Below are 18908 nucleotides of genomic sequence, written 5' to 3' on the forward strand. Positions count from 1 at the left end.
TGCTCCTAAAAACCAAATAACAAACAAACCTGATATACCTTCATTAATGTCATTAATAAATATTTAAAATAACAGTGGGCACAGCACTGAACCCTGAGGAACTCCACTGATAATATTAGTCCACAAAGAGCAATGCCTATTGATAACCACTCTCTATCTTCTTCTTCTCGCTTAACCATCCCTTTATCCATAGCAGTAACTTACCCTTAATGCCACGTTGCTCCAGTTTATGCAGCAGTTATGTTTATGTACAACAGTATCAAAAGCCTTTCTGAAATCCAAGTATATGATATCAGAATTATTTTTTGCATCTAGTTCCTTGGTCATTGCATCATAGTACCTATCAAGTTGGTTAGACAAAACCATCCCTTTACATATCCATGCTGTGACTTCAATATAATTGCATTCCTGTCCAGATGGTTTTGCATTACTTCTTTAACCCATCTGCCTCTCTTAATATGATTGGATAGATTCAATCCCAGGTGTCTTTTTTATATCCATCCTCAACAATTTTTCTCCACTTCCCTTTTAATTATCTTGACTTGGTGCATTATGGCCTTAGCTGCCAATGCGCCATTAAAAACCAAATCAACCAATCAACCCTTTCAGTTATTACAAAGTCATTTAGCTCTTCATTAAAGTTTGATAAACTTCTGGCATCCCCTTCCCTCAAGAATTTCTCATGTGTGAATGTAAATGCAAAAATACCTATTCAATTTTTCACCTGAGCAGAGTCATCAACAGTTAACCCAAGATATCAAGCAGCCTAATATGATTCAACCCCTTCCTTCCATTGTTAATATAAGCATAGAAAATTGTTTCTTTTTTTTTTTTTTTTTTTGTATTGTTTGCTAGACTTTCCATAATCTGCCATAGCTTGCCTCCTTTGTAACTTAATTTCAGACTAATCTTTATTGATAATTTATATGCATTCCATGGACCTTTTTTTTTCAGCCACTTATCACAGTAGTTCATCTGACATCCATTTAAGTCTAAGCCTTGAAAAGTATTTCTTTGTTGCTATAGCTTAATTGCATAAAAGCTTAGTAGCTTCTATGATTACTTTGCCAAATGCTTCCCATTTAGAATTTTCTGTTGGTAATATCATCAGTTGGTCCCATTGAAATAATAAAAATTTATTGAAATGAAGCATGCATGTGCAATATTGTTTTGTTTTTGATGCGTAATTTTTCAAGTAGAGCAAGGAGTAACCTTAGTATTGTGCTAGATTTTATTTAAAGAATGAATGTAAAGAAGGTGGGTTGCCTAGCTGGCTGGCTTTTTTTTTGAATAAATCTGTAACTACTCATCAGAGTATCTTTTTTTAACATTTAGCTTCTTTCGATATCTGGATCTATGTCGAAAAGCATTTTCACCAAAACTTTAAATCTTCCATTTTTATATCAATATTTGATGCTTTCTCTTTTTTGAAATACTGTTCTCTTTTTTTTCACTTATTGTTTATAATACAGATATAATAAGAACATTTATATATAGGAATGTGTGTATTAAATTTTCACATATAAAACATAATTAGATAGTATGAATCAGAGCTGTAATAACTCAATATGTTCTACGTTGATAATAATATTAGTAAATAAATAAGAGGAGTTAACCTCAATATAGTACGTGGAACACTTCCGTATGATACCCTCCAGAAATTAAAACGAAAAAATCGACAACTTACCGGAACATTAAAGTAAAATATAAATAATTAAATAATCAATTTAACACAATTCAAAATCAATTTAAAACAATTAAAATTCAAATTAACGCAATTAAAAGAATCTAACGAAAATATTCAAAACGATTTTCCTTCCTGAAGCTGACAATGCTTTTCGACCGACTGTCGTGATCACAGGAACGAAAATTACCGAATCAGGCTAAACCTGCAACTTAAATAGTGATTATATGTCTTCGCGCATGCGCGTAAAGGTCCACGCATCGGAGATCAAATATGGCCGCCGAACATTAACAGAATTCTCATGTAATTTAATTTCAACGGTTTCTGCAATTAATAGTCGCGTATAATTACGTTGAACATTAAGTATTTTGGCCTCGTTAAATAAAAAAGTATGTTTTTCGTTAATGGCATGAAAGGCTAATTCTGACGCTGCTGAACGAGAAGCACGAACAGAGGCTTCGTGTTGATTAACACGGATATTAAGAGAAAACGGTCGAACCCTGGTAAGACGAGTCGCAATCACCGCAAGAAATTTTGTATACTAGATCATTGATTTGTGTTGCGAACGCGGAAAGAACCGAGCGATTGTTCAGTATAGTGTGTAACTTCCGTATGGGCCTAGCTATAATTTTAAATTCGGTATCTTTAAAGAATCTGTTAAGCTGTTTGTGCCACTGTTCAACATATGGGACAGAAATAAAGTATTTTTTGATATTTCTATTGTTGATTGGTGTAGTATTTTGTATCCTATCCTTAGCTTGTACCCTAATTCGATTTATTGTGTTAATGGGATAACCCCTGTTTAAGAATCTGCTAGTTAATATTTGTATTTCTGAGTCCAAAGCAGAATCCGTTGTTGAATATTTATAGGCATTTAGAAATTGATTAAAGATAATCGATCTTTTGTAGGTGAACGGGTGGTAGCTATTATAATGTAGAAGCATACCGGTGTTTGTGGGTTTTCGATAGATGCTAAATTGTATTTTGTTCGAGTCCCGGGTAAGCGTGAAATTTAGAAAGTTTAATGACTTTGTATCCGTATCTTCCCTTTCCAATGTAAATTTGAGTCTAGAATGAATATTATTAAACGAATGTAAAATGTCTTGGATAGTAGTACTATCGGTAATAACTAGAACATCGTCCAAATACCTCCCATAGTATGTGATACGGGGACGAAAAGGTGTCAAATGTATCTGTTCAATCGTTGAGAGATAGATCTCTGATATTAAGCCACTCAGGCTCAAACCCATTGGTAATCCAAAAATTTGTTTGTACACCTTGTCTCGAAAGGTGATGTAGTTAGCTTCAACTAACAGTTTAATTAAGTGAAAAATTTCCTTAATAGGCAGCTTCGTATAATTAATCGGTGTCGAGTTTTTATTTAACATATCCCAAATAATATCTAATGTGTATTCAACGTTTACATTCGTATATAATGAGGTAACATCTAATGAGAATAAATTGTCATTGTCGCCGAGTCTACAGTCTTTCAGATTATTAAATAATGTATCGTAATTCTTAATCCCAAATTGTATAACCTGTCTAAAAGGTTTTATAATGTTATATACATGTGTGGCTAAGGTTGAAAATGCCGAGTTCCTGTAGGAAACAATAGGTCGAATCGGAAATCGAGGCTTGTGTAATTTTACCTGACCGAAAAGTGCAGGAATATTGTATGTTCTGGACTTCAATTCCTTCAACTGAACCATAGTAATGTAGTCGTTTTTACGATATGTGGTTAACGTTTTATTGTATTGATTTACCAAATTGGTAAACAGTGCCTGGTCCACTTCACGATAAGTGGAGGTATCAGACACAACTGAATCTAACTTATTAATATAATCATGTTTATCTAGTATTACCACTGTATCTCCTTTATCTGCCCTCTGTATAATAATGTCCTTATTTTCTCGAAGTTCTCGTAAAGCTGAACTTTCATGTGTATTCAATTTAGGAAGTCGCGTTTCTTTTATGTTATTCACTACTTGGTTAACTTGTTGAATAAATACATCTTTTTGTGGAACGCTACGAAGTCCAAATTCAATATCAATTACGCATTGTTTTTTTGGCAGCTTTCGAGGTGGTAAATTATAATTTAATCCTTTGGATAAAAGTGAAATCTGGTCCTGCGATAGTGTACACGAGGAAAGATTTGTAACCTGTTGATATGTCGGTTCGTTGGATACTGGGTGAGGGGGTGTTCGTGAACTAGCCGACATATTCTGAGGTAGTGCGTTATGTGTCTGTGGGGGGGATGTCACCCAACTCGTGTGAACTTGGTCGCAGGCTTGCGACAATGTGTTAGAATTCGCATAAACGTGTCTTGAACTATTCGATAATGTTTGCAACTTATTAACGTGTCTGTTTTTTATTTCTGAGGCTTGTGCTTCCCGTCGCAAATCTATGGAGGTCTTCAATACAGACCAATCATTCGGGTGTAGATAATTTTTTACTTTATCGCGAAGCTTCCTAACCTGGGAAAGGTATTTTTGTTTATTCGAATATCTAGATTTTAAGGCAAGCTTAACAATATTACGTGATGTCGCCAGTGTTAGTTGTTTTATGCCTGAAATTTAGGGTACAAGCTAAGGATAGGATACAAAATACTACACCAATCAACAATAGAAATATCAAAAAATACTTTATTTCTGTCCCATATGTTGAACAGTGGCACAAACAGCTTAACAGATTCTTTAAAGATACCGAATTTAAAATTATAGCTAGGCCCATACGGAAGTTACACACTATACTGAACAATCGCTCGGTTCTTTCCGCGTTCGCAACACAAATCAATGATCTAGTATACAAAATTTCTTGCGGTGATTGCGACTCGTCTTACCAGGGTTCGACCCGGTTTTCTCTTAATATCCGTGTTAATCAACACGAAGCCTCTGTTCGTGCTTCTCGTTCAGCAGCGTCAGAATTAGCCTTTCATGCCATTAACGAAAAACATACTTTTTTATTTAACGAGGCCAAAATACTTAATGTTCAACGTAATTATACGCGACTATTAATTGCAGAAACCGTTGAAATTAAATTACATGAGAATTCTGTTAATGTTCGGCGGCCATATTTGATCTCCGATGCGTGGACCTTTACGCGCATGCGCGAAGACATATAATCACTATTTAAGTTGCAGGTTTAGCCTGATTCGGTAATTTTCGTTCCTGTGATCACGACAGTCGGTCGAAAAGCATTGTCAGCTTCAGGAAGGAAAATCGTTTTGAATATTTTCGTTAGATTCTTTTAATTGCGTTAATTTGAATTTTAATTGTTTTAAATTGATTTTGAATTGTGTTAAATTGATTATTTAATTATTTATATTTTACTTTAATGTTCCGGTAAGTTGTCGATTTTTTCGTTTTAATTTCTGGAGGGTATCATACGGAAGTGTTCCACGTACTATATTGAGGTTAACTCCTCTTATTTATTTACTAATAAAACATAATTAAATTATGCAATATGCAATCACAATCATAAACTGAAAGACACTAGTGGGAAAGAGTTATAGCATGTCCTGCTCTAAGCCATGGATTTATTGCATGAATTTTCATGCATGTAATTGTGGACATGGTGGGAAATACTTTAAAATGCATTTCAGCCTTGAAATACATTTTAAAGTATTTCAAGGCATGACAAAATGCATAACATTTCAAGTTACTCAAAATATGTAACTTAATGTTTTGTAAGATGGTGTGTTATAGCAAGATGAGCTGTATTCTCTTTTTTCACAGTTGGACAGTTAGCAAATAGCTTGAACCATGTGGCCTTTCAAAATCAGTTTCTAAATTTTACATTTGCTGTTGTTAATTTTACTGTTGTCATGTATGAAAATTCTAAGTTTATAACTGTAGGCCTCTGGATCTGATACTTAGTTATAAAACCCTGTTTTTCTTGAATGTAGTGCAGTGTTTTTCATTCCCATAATATATCCTTGCATAACAATGTTCTTCAACACTGATATCAAAAGTCTTTTTTTTTTTATTTATATATTTATCTCAATTTAACTGAAGATAGCAAAGAATATATGTAACAATGAACCGGTTTAATGAAGTCTTATAAATGAATAAAGTTTAAATTACTAAATAATAATAAAATCTGTTTATTATTAAGATTGCCCAAATATACTTGAAATAATATGCCAGGAGGGAATGAACAGTAGGGAAAATTGCTAAAAAAGAGCAGAATTTTCCTATTGCAGAGTGATTGTTCACTCAATGCTGCTGCTCGGTTGCTGTGTCAGATGTATGCAGACATTTTTAAATGTGTGGAGCAGTACAGTGTATGAGAAGAAGCTGGAAGTCAACAGCTGGTGGATTGATGGATTTCTCCATGATTTTGGAGAGAGTTGAAGTAAATGCAATAGAACAATAATTGAAAGGCAGGATTTGTTATCTTTTTAGAAATAGGCTGGATATGAGCAAATTGCCATGCAGCAGGAAATACACCAGTGAAATGAGAGAGAGAGAGAGAGAGAGAGAGAGAGTAAAATGACAACACCAATCAGCAGCAAATTCTGGAGTACAAGTTTTTAAAACTAGTAGAGAAATACCATCAGGACTTGGACTCCTCATGGCATGAAGGTTATCCAAAATTCTTCTAATCACTATCTGTCAGAAAATAAAAAGAAACATCACTGAATGGAATATATTAGGAGATTTGCCAAAATCATCAAGAGGGAAAGTAAGATGTTAATAAAATCTATTTTATTATTTAATCTAATTTATGTTTAGATAAAGATGCATTGCACTTGGAGCTAACAATTGAAGGCCATATCTAGTGAAACTAATTTACTCTGGGAAATAAAAATTTAAGTATGAAAACATTAAAAGGGGTTTGAATAATAAAATCTGACATTGATTAATCTTTGGTTAATATCCACATAGTTCTTATAATGTGAACAAATGCAATCAAATCATATAATAGCTATTGGTGAATTATCTGAGGGTAAACTGTATTTGCTGTTAATTTCTAACCCATCTTTTCCCTTCCATTTATATGAGAATAATATTCTAATATCACTCCACCCATCGCTGAAATTATGCCAAACAGGTGAGCCCTTCCCCTTTTTTTCATAATTTGCAGGATCTTTGACTCCATGCCCTACATCATTGTTGCTCATGTGAGGCATTAAATAAGAAGTGTGGCAATAAAGTTAATTTAATAAGCAAGTTCATTATAATTTTTTTGTAATATGTAATTTTTTTTCCATGACATTTTTTTTATTTTTGTACTACATTTGGTATTTCACTATAAAAAAATTTCAGGACAACAAATATATTTTGTTTGGACTGTATGAAATCATCACATTTAGAGTATTCATTAGTCAGAATATGCAAGTATATATCCTTTAATTCTTGTAGTGTCCCATCACATACAGAAATGTTCCAGTTTATCTTGGATCCAGTTGCCACAACACCATCAGCTATTCGGAGCATGCACTATCTGCCTGATCAGCTTTCTATTGCTATGGCAACAAGTGAAGGAAAACTTTGGATTTGTGATGCTAATATTAAGGATTTAAAAGCAGAGAGTACTACAGATGAAACCACTGGAAATCAAATTTGTATCACTGACACCCCAAAATCACAAGAACTTTGTAGCAGTGGAGGTCCAGTGTTCTGCATTACTGCTGTGTCACTAGCAAATGAAAGGTATATTGTCATTATTTAATATATTATTTAATCATCTACAATAACCATTTGTTATTTGTAATCTGTTTGTTAAAAAAAATGAAAAATTAACAAACCATAAAATTACAAGGCATGTGAATTCATGAATACACATAAAGTATACAAAATACAATAATGTTAATGTCTGTTTTACATATATATATATATAAATCAGCAAGCAATCTCTAATGCTATTGTAGTACAATTAAATTGTTAATTATTTAACAATCATATAATGATTGTTAAATAATAAAGTAGTTATAAATGTGCTGAGATTATGTAGAAAACTGAACACTGCAATGTTATTACAGTTGGAAAAAAGGAAACATTCAAACTAAAGTGAAAGGGACTCATTAGATGATGATACATAATAATACAAATAAAAATCTAATTACTAGCTCTGGTACATTTCTAGGACCAGCACCCATCAATGCACAAACAAGAGTATTTAAAATACTGCTAACATAGGCCTATGTAATTTCCCCTATGCATGCTATTTACCATTATTATGGTTAACATGCATGGGGGAAATTATATATATGTCATGAATAGTGGAAACAAACTAAATAATATGTGAATACTTACTGATCAGTGACCATTATGCATTAGGTATGTATATTTCAAACTAGTTGCTATGTACATACCTTCACACCTTCTATGGAATTAATTGTCTTTCACAATAGCACAGTGTTTTTGCCACTTGTCACTCATTTGGAGAGATCTATGTTCGATTTCTGACTGTGACTAGGAATTTCTAAAGTTCTCTGAATTCAGTCGAGGCTGTAGTTAACCAATATCAGGCAGTAGAAGTAGGGTTTTTTCCTTGTGAGTTATTCCAGATTTTTCAACTTGCTCAATTATGGTTAAGTCACTGATGTGCTGATATATATATATAAGAATATAAAACCTAAAACGATTTTGGATTTGAATAACAAAATTATACTCAAATTAAAATGAAATTTTAATTTCATTTCATGCAATCAGCCAAAATTTTCATTTTGAGTATTTTCATAATGAAATGCAATCAACTAAAAGATAAATAATTAATTCATAGTCTATAACAGTTTCATAGTTTCAATTAAATAATAAAATAGTTAAATTTTTTTTTTTTTTTTTTTAATGAAAACCCCAAACACGAGAGGTATTAGAACCTATAGTACAGTAATACCCCGACTTACGCGAACTCGGAGTTACGCGGTTCTTGATTTTTTCGTTTGGCAACACTGCCGCCCACTATCTTCAAGGTCGTTTTTCATATGTTATCGATATACGGTGCGACAGCGGAGAATGAGAGCGAAAGATGAACAAAATTCAACTTTGCTGCGCATGAGCTGCACATACATATACAAGAATTTGTATTCCAACTGTCGTATTTATGTGTGCGTTCGAATTCGTGCTCAACTTTTGTCTTAAATTACATCGTTTTCACGAGAGAAATGGATCACGTCGGTCGAGCCGTATACAGTCAGTCCTCGTATAACATGTATTTACACTACACGAATTCGATCATACACTGTATAAATACGGTAACGATATCTTATAATATAACACAAACCGAATTGGCTTATGCACGATTCGCCTTTGTGTTTACAAGAAATGGCAGTCGAACGCAGAATCACCCCAACCGAACGCAATACGATAGGAATGAAGAGAAGATTCAGAAAATGTATCGTATTTATGTTTTTTATATCAGTGAAGGGGAAACAGATTTCACCATAATATATAACGTAAAAACCAACACAATTCCAGCTATCGGTATGCAATTAGATCGAGTTTACTACCAGTTTATAACAGATTCCACTAGCAGAAATGCAACTGGATTTTTATTCAGTCTTGTTTATTCTGGATTTTTATTGTTTTATGGTAGTAACCCCTAGAAATTTGAGGTGCTAATAGTGTATCTCTGCCTTTATGGTGTTGTTTATTCAGTTGCTACATGCGCGCAGCTTTTTTTTATGCGTATCAAGCGTGCCTCCTCATTTTGTAATTGTGCTTTATTCCCTAAAAATGAGTAAAATACTTAAAAGGTGTGAAAAGGAAGCGTACTGGTGAAGACACTGCAGATTCAGAGAGAAAAAGAAAAGCAATTATCAATAAACAGAGGCGGACTGGGTCAAAAATTCTTACCCAAGAAAATTTATAGTGGCCTCATACTATGGTTTATGGCCAAAATCACACCGGCCCACCGGGGTTTCCCCGGTAAGGCTTATGGCCAGTCCGCCTCTGTCGATAGAGAAAAAATATGAAATTGTGAAACGCTTTGAGCGAAATGAAAGACCATGTGATATTGCACGTGCTACAGGCCTAAATGAAGCAATGGCAAAAAGCACATGACAATTGCAAACTTTACAGGTTGAAAATTGAAAAGGGCTCAAATGTAAAGGGCTTAAAAATTTTAGAAAACATAGACTCCAACGAAGAACGCGTTATAGCTACAAAGCAAAGAATAAAAAAAATTATTAGCTTGCTACAAAGAAATTCTGCGTGAAAAAAAAAGGCGCTGTGTCGTCAGACGAATTTGTTAGATTTTATGAAGCCATCGACATGGAAATAACTTTTTTACGTAAGTCATTTATTTTTTTAATACATATTTTGTATTAATATGTATAAAGAACTGCAATTTTATTAATATTTTTCTTCTAAACTAGTGTTTTTGTTAGTCCTTGGTCCCAATTAAACAAAATTTATATGTATTTATATGCAAAGTTGTACCCCCACTTACGCGAATTCAACTTAAGCGATTTTCGTCGGACCCACCTATCGCGTAACTTTGGGGTATTACTGTACTTAGTACCGTGCTTGGTTTGGAGATTGAGAAGACAAAAGAAGATATTTGTTGACATTGGATTTGAAATTCTGTATACTGTAATTTTCAGGAAATGCGTATGAAGGAAGGTTGTTCCAGAAAACAGCAGTTGAATGAATAAACGAGGAAGATGAAAAAAAAAGTTGGTTCTGTGAGTTTGAAGTTGGACTATAAATGGATATTGGCTGGTGGCAGCACATGTTCAGACTGTTTTGAAAGAGAGAGCAGGAATTATAGAAGCCAATTCAGAAGAACAGTACCCATGAAAGTATCTGTAGAAAAGGCATGCAGCAGAAACAGTACATCTATGAGACAGCGAGTGGAGAGACTCTGTTAGTAAATGTAGTGTGATTATAATTAAAACTGATCAATCTTCAACGTATACTGCAATGTTATGACATCAGTACTATGTAACCATTACATACTATCCATTAATGATAATTATATTAATTGCTTATCTTTTATCTGATTTTTATCACATTAATTGTGTTTTAATTTGAGCATTATTTGTACATTATTCTGTAGATTAATATTTTTTTTTTTTTATGAAAACCCCTAACACGAAAGGTATCAAAACCTGTAGTACTTAGTACAGTGCATGAGTTGAAGGAGAAGTATGGGGGGGGGGGGTTTGCCGGAAACTTTGCTCTAGAAACTAAACATGGGTCAAGCCTCCAATAAGCAAAGTGGTGGTATTGCACCGGTTGATGAGAGTCATCTGCCACCTAACAAATATATGTAGTGAATTGTGTTTTATTTATTATTCATTTAATTATTAATATGAGCATATTGTACCTAATCACTTATCCATTGGAAATAATTGCAATTTTAGATTAAATTAAGTGAATAGTCAATTCAGTCCTATTGAGGGATCAGATTCACTGATCGGTAAAAGTTCTTTAGTTTTTTTTTTTTTTTTTTTTTTTCTGTTGCCTGACCCTTTTATGCTAGGAAACAACAAAATTAATACTCCCTCCCCACCTTGGTGTATAATTTTTAATATATTTAATAATAATTTGTGATATATAAGCAACCCCGTATAACACGGTACTTCTACAACACGATTGATAAGTTGCAGAAATCCTTGCATAACATGGTTTCACTCTAACACAGTTGCGGTTAGAGAATTGCAGGAAACCTTGCATAACACTATTTTTGTCTTCTGTGCTGGGTAAACCCTGCTATTATGTCGGATGTAATTTTTCAATGTTCCATTCTTTTTTGTGAATCCTTGCTGTTGACTCGCTAGTCATTATTGCCTTTGTAATGTTTTTCTAAAGCACATTTCTGGAGGTCACTACCATAAAACAGTAAAAACAATTTGCACTTTCCGTTTTATTGGGCTTTTCTGTTCATGCAATCTAATTATTAAATGAGTAGTAAACTCGATCTTAATGCATTTGCGATAGTACCGATAGCTGGAATTCTGTAGGTTTTCATGTATTATGGTGAAATGTGTGTGTCTCCTTCCAGGAAATATTCAATCATATAAAAAACAAATTTTCAGAAACTCATTACTCCACATCTCACTTGTGCATATCGCATTTGTTGCAACTTGTGCAAGCTGTGTTCTTTGTTATTAATTGCTTATTTTTACTGTTTTAAATTTTATAACCAAAAAAAAAAAAAAAAAAAAATTTCAGTGAACAGAAATATCACTTAGTTTAAATTTAAATGAATTAGTATTAGTATTAGTATTAGCCGCATGGTGCAAGAAAGCCTATGGCTTTTGCTGCACCAGCTAAAAAAAAATCCAAACAAAACAATGATAAAAACAAAAAATATATATATATAATAATAATTAATAAAAAAAAGGAAATTAAACCTATCATCCTATGCGCTTCCCTTACCCAAAAGTACTATCCAGATGACCTTTGAATTTCCCCAAACTGTCGGCCTCTACCACCCATGAAGGCAACTTATTCCAGTAATTTATAACTCACTGGCTAAAATAAAACTTCCTGCAATCCATTCTAAACATTTCCCCCCCGTAACTTGAATTTATGTCCCCTAGTTCTAGCATCATTTGTAATCTTGAAAACTTCATCCTCATTCATTTTACTGATGCCTCTCAGAGCCTTAAATACCTCAATCAAATCTCCTCTAAGGTGTCTAGTTTCCAAACACTGCAACCCACATATTTGAAGTCTTTCTTCATAAGGACGCCCTTTTGCCAATATCACCAGGCGAGTTACCCGTCTTTGCACCCTTTCAAGAAGCTCGATGTCTTTCTTTAGGTGCTGTCTCCATACTTGAACACAGTATTCCAAGTGTGGTCTAACAAAAGCCTTATATAATGGGATTATCATGTCCCTATTTCTACATGCAAATGTTCGATAGATCCTCGATAGGACACCATGGGCCTTCCTTACAACCTGTTTACAATGCTCAGAGAATTTCATGTCTGACCGTATCGTAACACCCAAGTCCCTTTCCTCCAGTACTGGGTTTAGTTGAACTCCACCAAGTGAATAAGTTATTTTGGGATTACTGTTTCCCAGGTGTAATACCTTACACGTTGTTGGATTAAAGCATAGCTGCCATTTTTCTGACCATTCCTGAAGTCTATCTAGGTCTCTTTGAAGAAGCTCAGCTTGACAGTGATCATTAACTACTCTACCAATTTTAACATCATCTGCAAATTTAGACATCACGCCCTCTATCCCTTCATCAATGTCGTTTATGAAAATTAAAAACAACAGTGGTCCTAATACTGATCCTTGGGGAACACCACTTCTTACATCAACCCAATCTGAGGAATAGCCATTTATCACAACCCTCTGCCTCCTGCCCTGAAGCCATCCTTCTATCCATCTAAGGATTTTCCCAGTGATTCCAACCTGTTCCAGCTTATAAAGCAACCGCTCATGTGGGACTGAGTCAAAAGCTTTGCTGAAATCTAAATAAACAGTGTCGAAATTATTCCCTAAATCCCGCTCATGAGTGACTCTTTCGAAATAGCGAACCAGATTTGTTAAACATGATTTTTCCTTTACAAAACCATGCTGAGTATCTTTGAGAATTTCAATTCGATCCAAATGATCCTGAATTCCACCCTTGATCATTGCCTCCATGATTTTCCCTACTACTGAAGTCAGACTGACAGGTCGATAATTTCCAACTTCACTTTTAGAGCCACCCTTATGTATGGGAGATACATTTGCACTTTTCCAATCCAAGGGAATCTCCCCAGAGTCTAGTGATGCTCGCATAATTAGCCTCAATGGTTCAATGCACTCGCTTGCCGCCTCCCTTAAGATTATAGGGTATATTCCATCAACTCCAGGAGCCTTACTGGTCTGTAGGCTCAAAAGTTTTTTCATTAAATAATCTTGCAAAATTTCAATATCATTAATTACATATTTTTTACCTTCGCTCCCACAATTTCCCATTGCCACAAAAGGTTTTTCATTTGTAAATATCGATGCAAAATAACTGTTGAGTTCAACTGCAACGGTAGCTGGTGTATTTAATACTATCCCCTTTCCCTTACGTAAAGGTCCGATCTGGTTTGTCCTGCTCTTCTTGGCATTTATATATGTGAAGAATTCTTTATCCCCCCCCCCCCCCCCTCTGAAGCAACAATCCGGACCATAAAGAAAAATTAACAGAAAATTAGAATTTCTGTTGCTGCAGGATCTTTCATTTCCGCAAATTGAGAAAATGGCAAAAGCACTCATTATTTAGATTGACGATAGCAGTAAAAAACGGATCCTGTTAGACAGAAATGTAATTAAACAAAAGACACTAAAGATTTATAACCATTTAAAATAAAATTTTATAACCATATAAAATAAAACCCAGAGTTTGTTGACAGTAAAAGTTAGTTTGAGCGATTTAAAAACCGCTTGTCATTACATAACAAGAATTCAAGGGGAAAGTGTGTCAGCTGATAATAAAGCTGCCAAGAAGTATGCGGAGGAATTTCAAAAAATTATTGAAGAGCTCGAATATACACCACATCAAGTTTTCAGTGCTGATGAGATAGGGCTTTAGTAGAAATAAATGCCCAACAGAAAGTTTATATCAAAAAAACAAGAAAACAGTACCATCAAAAGATCGTGTAATGTATATGTGCAGTAATGCAACAGGAGATTACATGATAAAACCTATGGTGGTTTATAGATCCTCTAATCCTCGTGTAATGAAATAAAAATGCATACTGGTGTATTGGAAAGCAAATAAAAAAGCATGGGTAACTGCAGATTTGTTTAAAGAATGGTTTCTAACTTGTTTTGTGCCAGCTGTGGAAAAGTTTAAAGTGGAAAAAAATCTAGATCTATTACTAATGGATAATGCACCAGGCCATCCAAAAGGTTTAAGCCTTCCAAACATTGAAGTAATGTTCTTACCACCTAACACAACTTCTTTAATTCAGCCATTAGATCAAGGCAATGGATTTTGGAAATATTTATTCCGAATCTATCGAGGTGGTGATGGAGGCATAGAAACATTTTTCAGTTGTGGACTGTGTTGGAATCATAGCTTTATTTCTCAAAGAAATAAAACTGTCAACATTAAATGTATTAGAAAAATGTATGGCTAGAGTCAGTTCATTCAGCAAATATGGTAGAACCAGCAGAAAATGGAATCAGTGCGATAGTAGGAACTTCCTAAGTTAGTAGGAGGGGAAGGTTTTGATGATACAACTAGTGAAGACGTTCACGAATTATTGGTAGAAAAAGAAGCTGGTGAAGTGGATTTGGTGGAAGTGGCATCAGAGGTAAACTAAATCAATTCAAAGGATGATAGCGCAGTTGAAAATTCTGAATTTCCAAATTCTACACAAAAAAAAAAAAGCATATGGGAAGGCATAAACTTAGCCGAGCAATTAGAATCTTATTTTTTGAATGCAGATCCTTCGACTGAAAGGAGCACAAAGTGCTAAAAAATATTTAGCTCCATACCAAGAAATTTACAAAGCTCTATCAAGCAAAAGCAAACAAACCCAGATTACTGATTTTTTAAAGAGAGCAGAAGGGGAAGATATTCTGCAACAGAGAAAACATTCTCATTTGATTGTGCTTAGCAGTGAGGAAGAGGAAGAAAATTAAATGAACATACATTATCTGACATATGTGTATCACAGTTTGTAAGGTAAGATGTTTGTTTAGTTATTACTATTTAAAGTTACTACTACAGTGGATTCCGGTTAATCGGGACAAATCTTAAAAAACAGAAACCAATCGAGAAAATAGCCAGGGTTTACTTCGCTTAACACATTCGCTGCCGATCACGCACGTTGACTTGGCGCATTATGGCCTTAGCTGCCAATGCGCCATAAAAAACCAAATCAAATCAAAAAATCAAATCAAAAGCCGATCACGCACCAGCGCGTGATGTCACAGCAGTATTGAAGAGCCGATCACGCTCTGGCGCGGGATGTGGCATCATTACCCAGTAGCCAATCACGCGCGGGCGCGGGATTCACTAGACTTTTGTATGAAGTTGTCAACTTCAGTTGGCATTGTGTTTCTGCTGTTTATATTTGTTTTGGCGTCAAGTAAAGGGTTTAAGCTATATGTAGTTGTATGTGGTGTTGAATATTTTGTTACGTGACGTGAGGAAAAGCCTTGTAATATGAGTTGTGCAGATGACAGTTTAGCAGGCCAGTCGGGCCCAAAAAGAAGAAAAGTGCACTATAAAAAATCCCTTACAGATGAAGAAATTGCAAAAATATTGGAGGATTTATCTGACGTATATTCCAGTGACGTCAGTTACGACGATGATGAAGATTTTATCCCTCCAAAGGACGCTTCGGATTCGGAAAGTATAGATGAAGAAGGTATTGTGGAAGAGGCTACACTTTCACTGCAGGATCCCTGTAAGTTGGAAAACGTCGTGTGGGAAAATGACATAACATCGATGAAACAGTTTCGTTTCACAAAATCCGAGTCTTTGCTGCAACCCGTGCCAGGTGAGAATCCAATAGATTACTTTCGTCATTTATTAACCGACAATATCTTGGATGAAATAATTACACAAACAAATGTTTATGCTCATGAAATACTTCTTCCCAGAGAAAATGAAGAACATTCTCGAATAAATGCATGGAAGGACACCACTAGAGATGAAATGCTGGTATTTTTAGGATTAATTTTACATATGGGAACCATTCGACTGAACCGCATACAAGATTATTGGAAAACAGATAAGCTGTTCGGATTACATGTATTCGCAGACAACATGAGCAGGAATCGTTTTTTATTATTACTGCGGGCCTTGCATTTTGCAAAAAATCCAGAAAAGAAAGAGGTATGTCCACGGGATCGCCTATATAACATTCGGAAAATGGTGAATCTGTTCAATGAACGAATGTCGGAAATATATTATCCAGGACGTGAGATTAGCTTAGATGAGTCTATGATATTGTGGCGTGGAAGGCTTGTTTTTCGACAGTACATTCAAAACAAACGCCATAAGTACGGCATCAAGTTGTATATGATCACGCCTACTGGCATGGTTATCAAATTTCAAGTGTATACCGGTATGTTGGATGATTCTGGTGGAAAAGGACATGCACAAAAAGTCGTCATGAACTTACTTGATGGGATGTTAGATGTCGGGCATAGCATATTTATGGACAATTATTACAATAGCTATGAACTCGCTAAGTGTCTCGCTGACAGACAAACACATTGTACTGGGACAGTCAGAAGTAATAGGAAAACATTTCCGAAAGAGGTTCGAGAAAAAAAACTGAAGAAAGGAGAAACTTTATCAAGGTGTGCCCGTGGTGTAATGATTGCTAAGTGGAAGGATAGAAGAGATGTCAGTTACATATCTATATCTACAGAATACCAAAATGATATGGTGGAAATGCAGAACAAACGAGGTGAACTGAAATCAAAACCATTGCCTATAATTGAGTATAATAGGTTTATGTCAGGCATTGACAAGCAAGATCAAATGCTTGCCTATTATCCTTGCGAAAGGAAAACCATTAGGTGGCCTACAAAAATATTTATGCATATTTTGCAACTAATAATGATAAATGCACACCATATCTATAATAAATATTCACATAACAAGGTGCAACTTTATGACTTCCGTTTATCAGTGATCAGATCTTTATTAAAACAGCCATCTGATCTCCCTCATACTGTGCATCATGTACCTGAACTGGAACATGTGCTCAAACCACGGGAAGAAAGAAAAGGTGGAAAGATATTGAGGAAGCAATGCAAACGTTGCTATTCCGAAGGGAAACGTAAGGATACAATCTATATCTGCAGTGTTTGTGAAGGATCACCCGGCTATTGCTTAGATTGTGCGAAAATTATAAATAAGTAACATTCTGACACACAGTATTTATAATCTGTATTGGTTCGGTATGAAATAAAACGTATTTCTTAATGTTACCATGTTTTTTGTTTTATTATTTACAAACTATATTATTATGTTTTTATGTCATGCGCCAGCGCGTGATGCGGCATTTAAAGCCAAATTTGACCTCCAGTGCCTATCACGCGCTGGCGCGTGAATCTCAAAATCTTTTGGAAACTGCTTATACGACACTTAAATATTGATATGGTATACCGAACAATCCCTTATTACCAATTTTCAAGCTTTTTGGTTATGGAAACACAGTCGGCTTCTGGCGACAGTCTCCGCCTTCTGTGCCGCGCTATTGACGATAGCATGCTGACTGATGACCGGCAGCGAACGTGTTAATTGGGACAAAATGCCGTTTAATCGGGGCAGGAAATTACCCTACGATTGTCTCCGACGGTACCACGTGGTTCGGTCGAAATTCTGGAGGTCACAACCATAAAACAATAAAAACAATTAGCAGTCACCTGTTTATTGGGCTTTTCTGTTGTGAAATCTATCATAAACGGACAGTAAACTCGATCTTACTGAATTTGGGATAATACTGACAGCTGGAATTCTGTGGGGTGAAATGTGTTTACACTTCCATGAAATCTTCAATCATATAAAAAAATTAATTTTCAGATCTTCTCTTCATTCCTATTTTTAAAGCTTTGTAACTTGTTACTCCGTTCTCACTTGCACGTATTATGTTACTTGCAATTTGTGTGTGCCGTGTTCTTTGTTTTTGATTACTTATCTTTTAACTGTGTTAAATTTTAACCTCCGTCCACAAATGTCAGTGAAAAGAAATGTCAACTAGTTCGTATGTACACATTACAGTACGTATTAATTATTCCGATTATCACGTATATTCTTCCGATTTTCACGTATCATTTAATTTTTTAATTGGTGAGGTAATAAAGGCTAAATTTGTGCTTAATATATCTTTACTTTTATAGCCTGTGGATAATATTCCTCATATTTTCTCTAGTTAGAATCACTGTTTAATAGAATTAAAATTCAATTCACAAATGTGATCACAATGACTGGCACTTACTACACATCGTATAGTGAACGATACTTTACTATGGTGAGTTCGTCGTAACGTGATTTGATTGTACAGTGAACTAATTGTAAAGGTGGGGGGTGTTACATTGTATTTTTAACTATTTACATGAAACTTTGGATAATTGGGGCAGCCGCTTAATCGGGCCAAAATGCACTAGTCCCGATGTGTCCCAAATAACCGGAATGGACTGTATTATAAAAATAAAGTTAAAATATTAAGTTATTACTATTATAAAAATGAAGTTTCCGATAGTTATTTTAAAAAAATTGTGTATTTTTGTTAGCTTTTGGAACGTAACCCCCCACCACCTTTTTGTACTGGTTCTTAGTCCCATATAACACGGTTTCGCATTACACGAGATTT

At 34.8% G+C, this 18908-nt stretch overlaps 1 protein-coding gene across 1 annotated transcript in view; it reads left to right on the forward strand.

The window, feature by feature from the left end:
* Lrrk (Leucine-rich repeat kinase) overlaps positions 1-18908 on the forward strand; it is a 431475-nt gene that overhangs the window by 386236 nt on the left and 26331 nt on the right. The window contains exon 31 of the mRNA XM_090380151.1: positions 7048-7338. Coding sequence (XP_090236277.1) covers positions 7048-7338 — 291 coding nt within the window. The remainder of the gene's footprint in view (positions 1-7047; positions 7339-18908) is intronic.

Source organism: Mastigoproctus giganteus, chromosome 8 (assembly GCF_048544385.1).
Source record: "Mastigoproctus giganteus isolate SK-2022 chromosome 8, ASM4854438v1, whole genome shotgun sequence".
Taxonomy (NCBI): Eukaryota; Metazoa; Arthropoda; class Arachnida; order Uropygi; family Thelyphonidae; genus Mastigoproctus; species Mastigoproctus giganteus.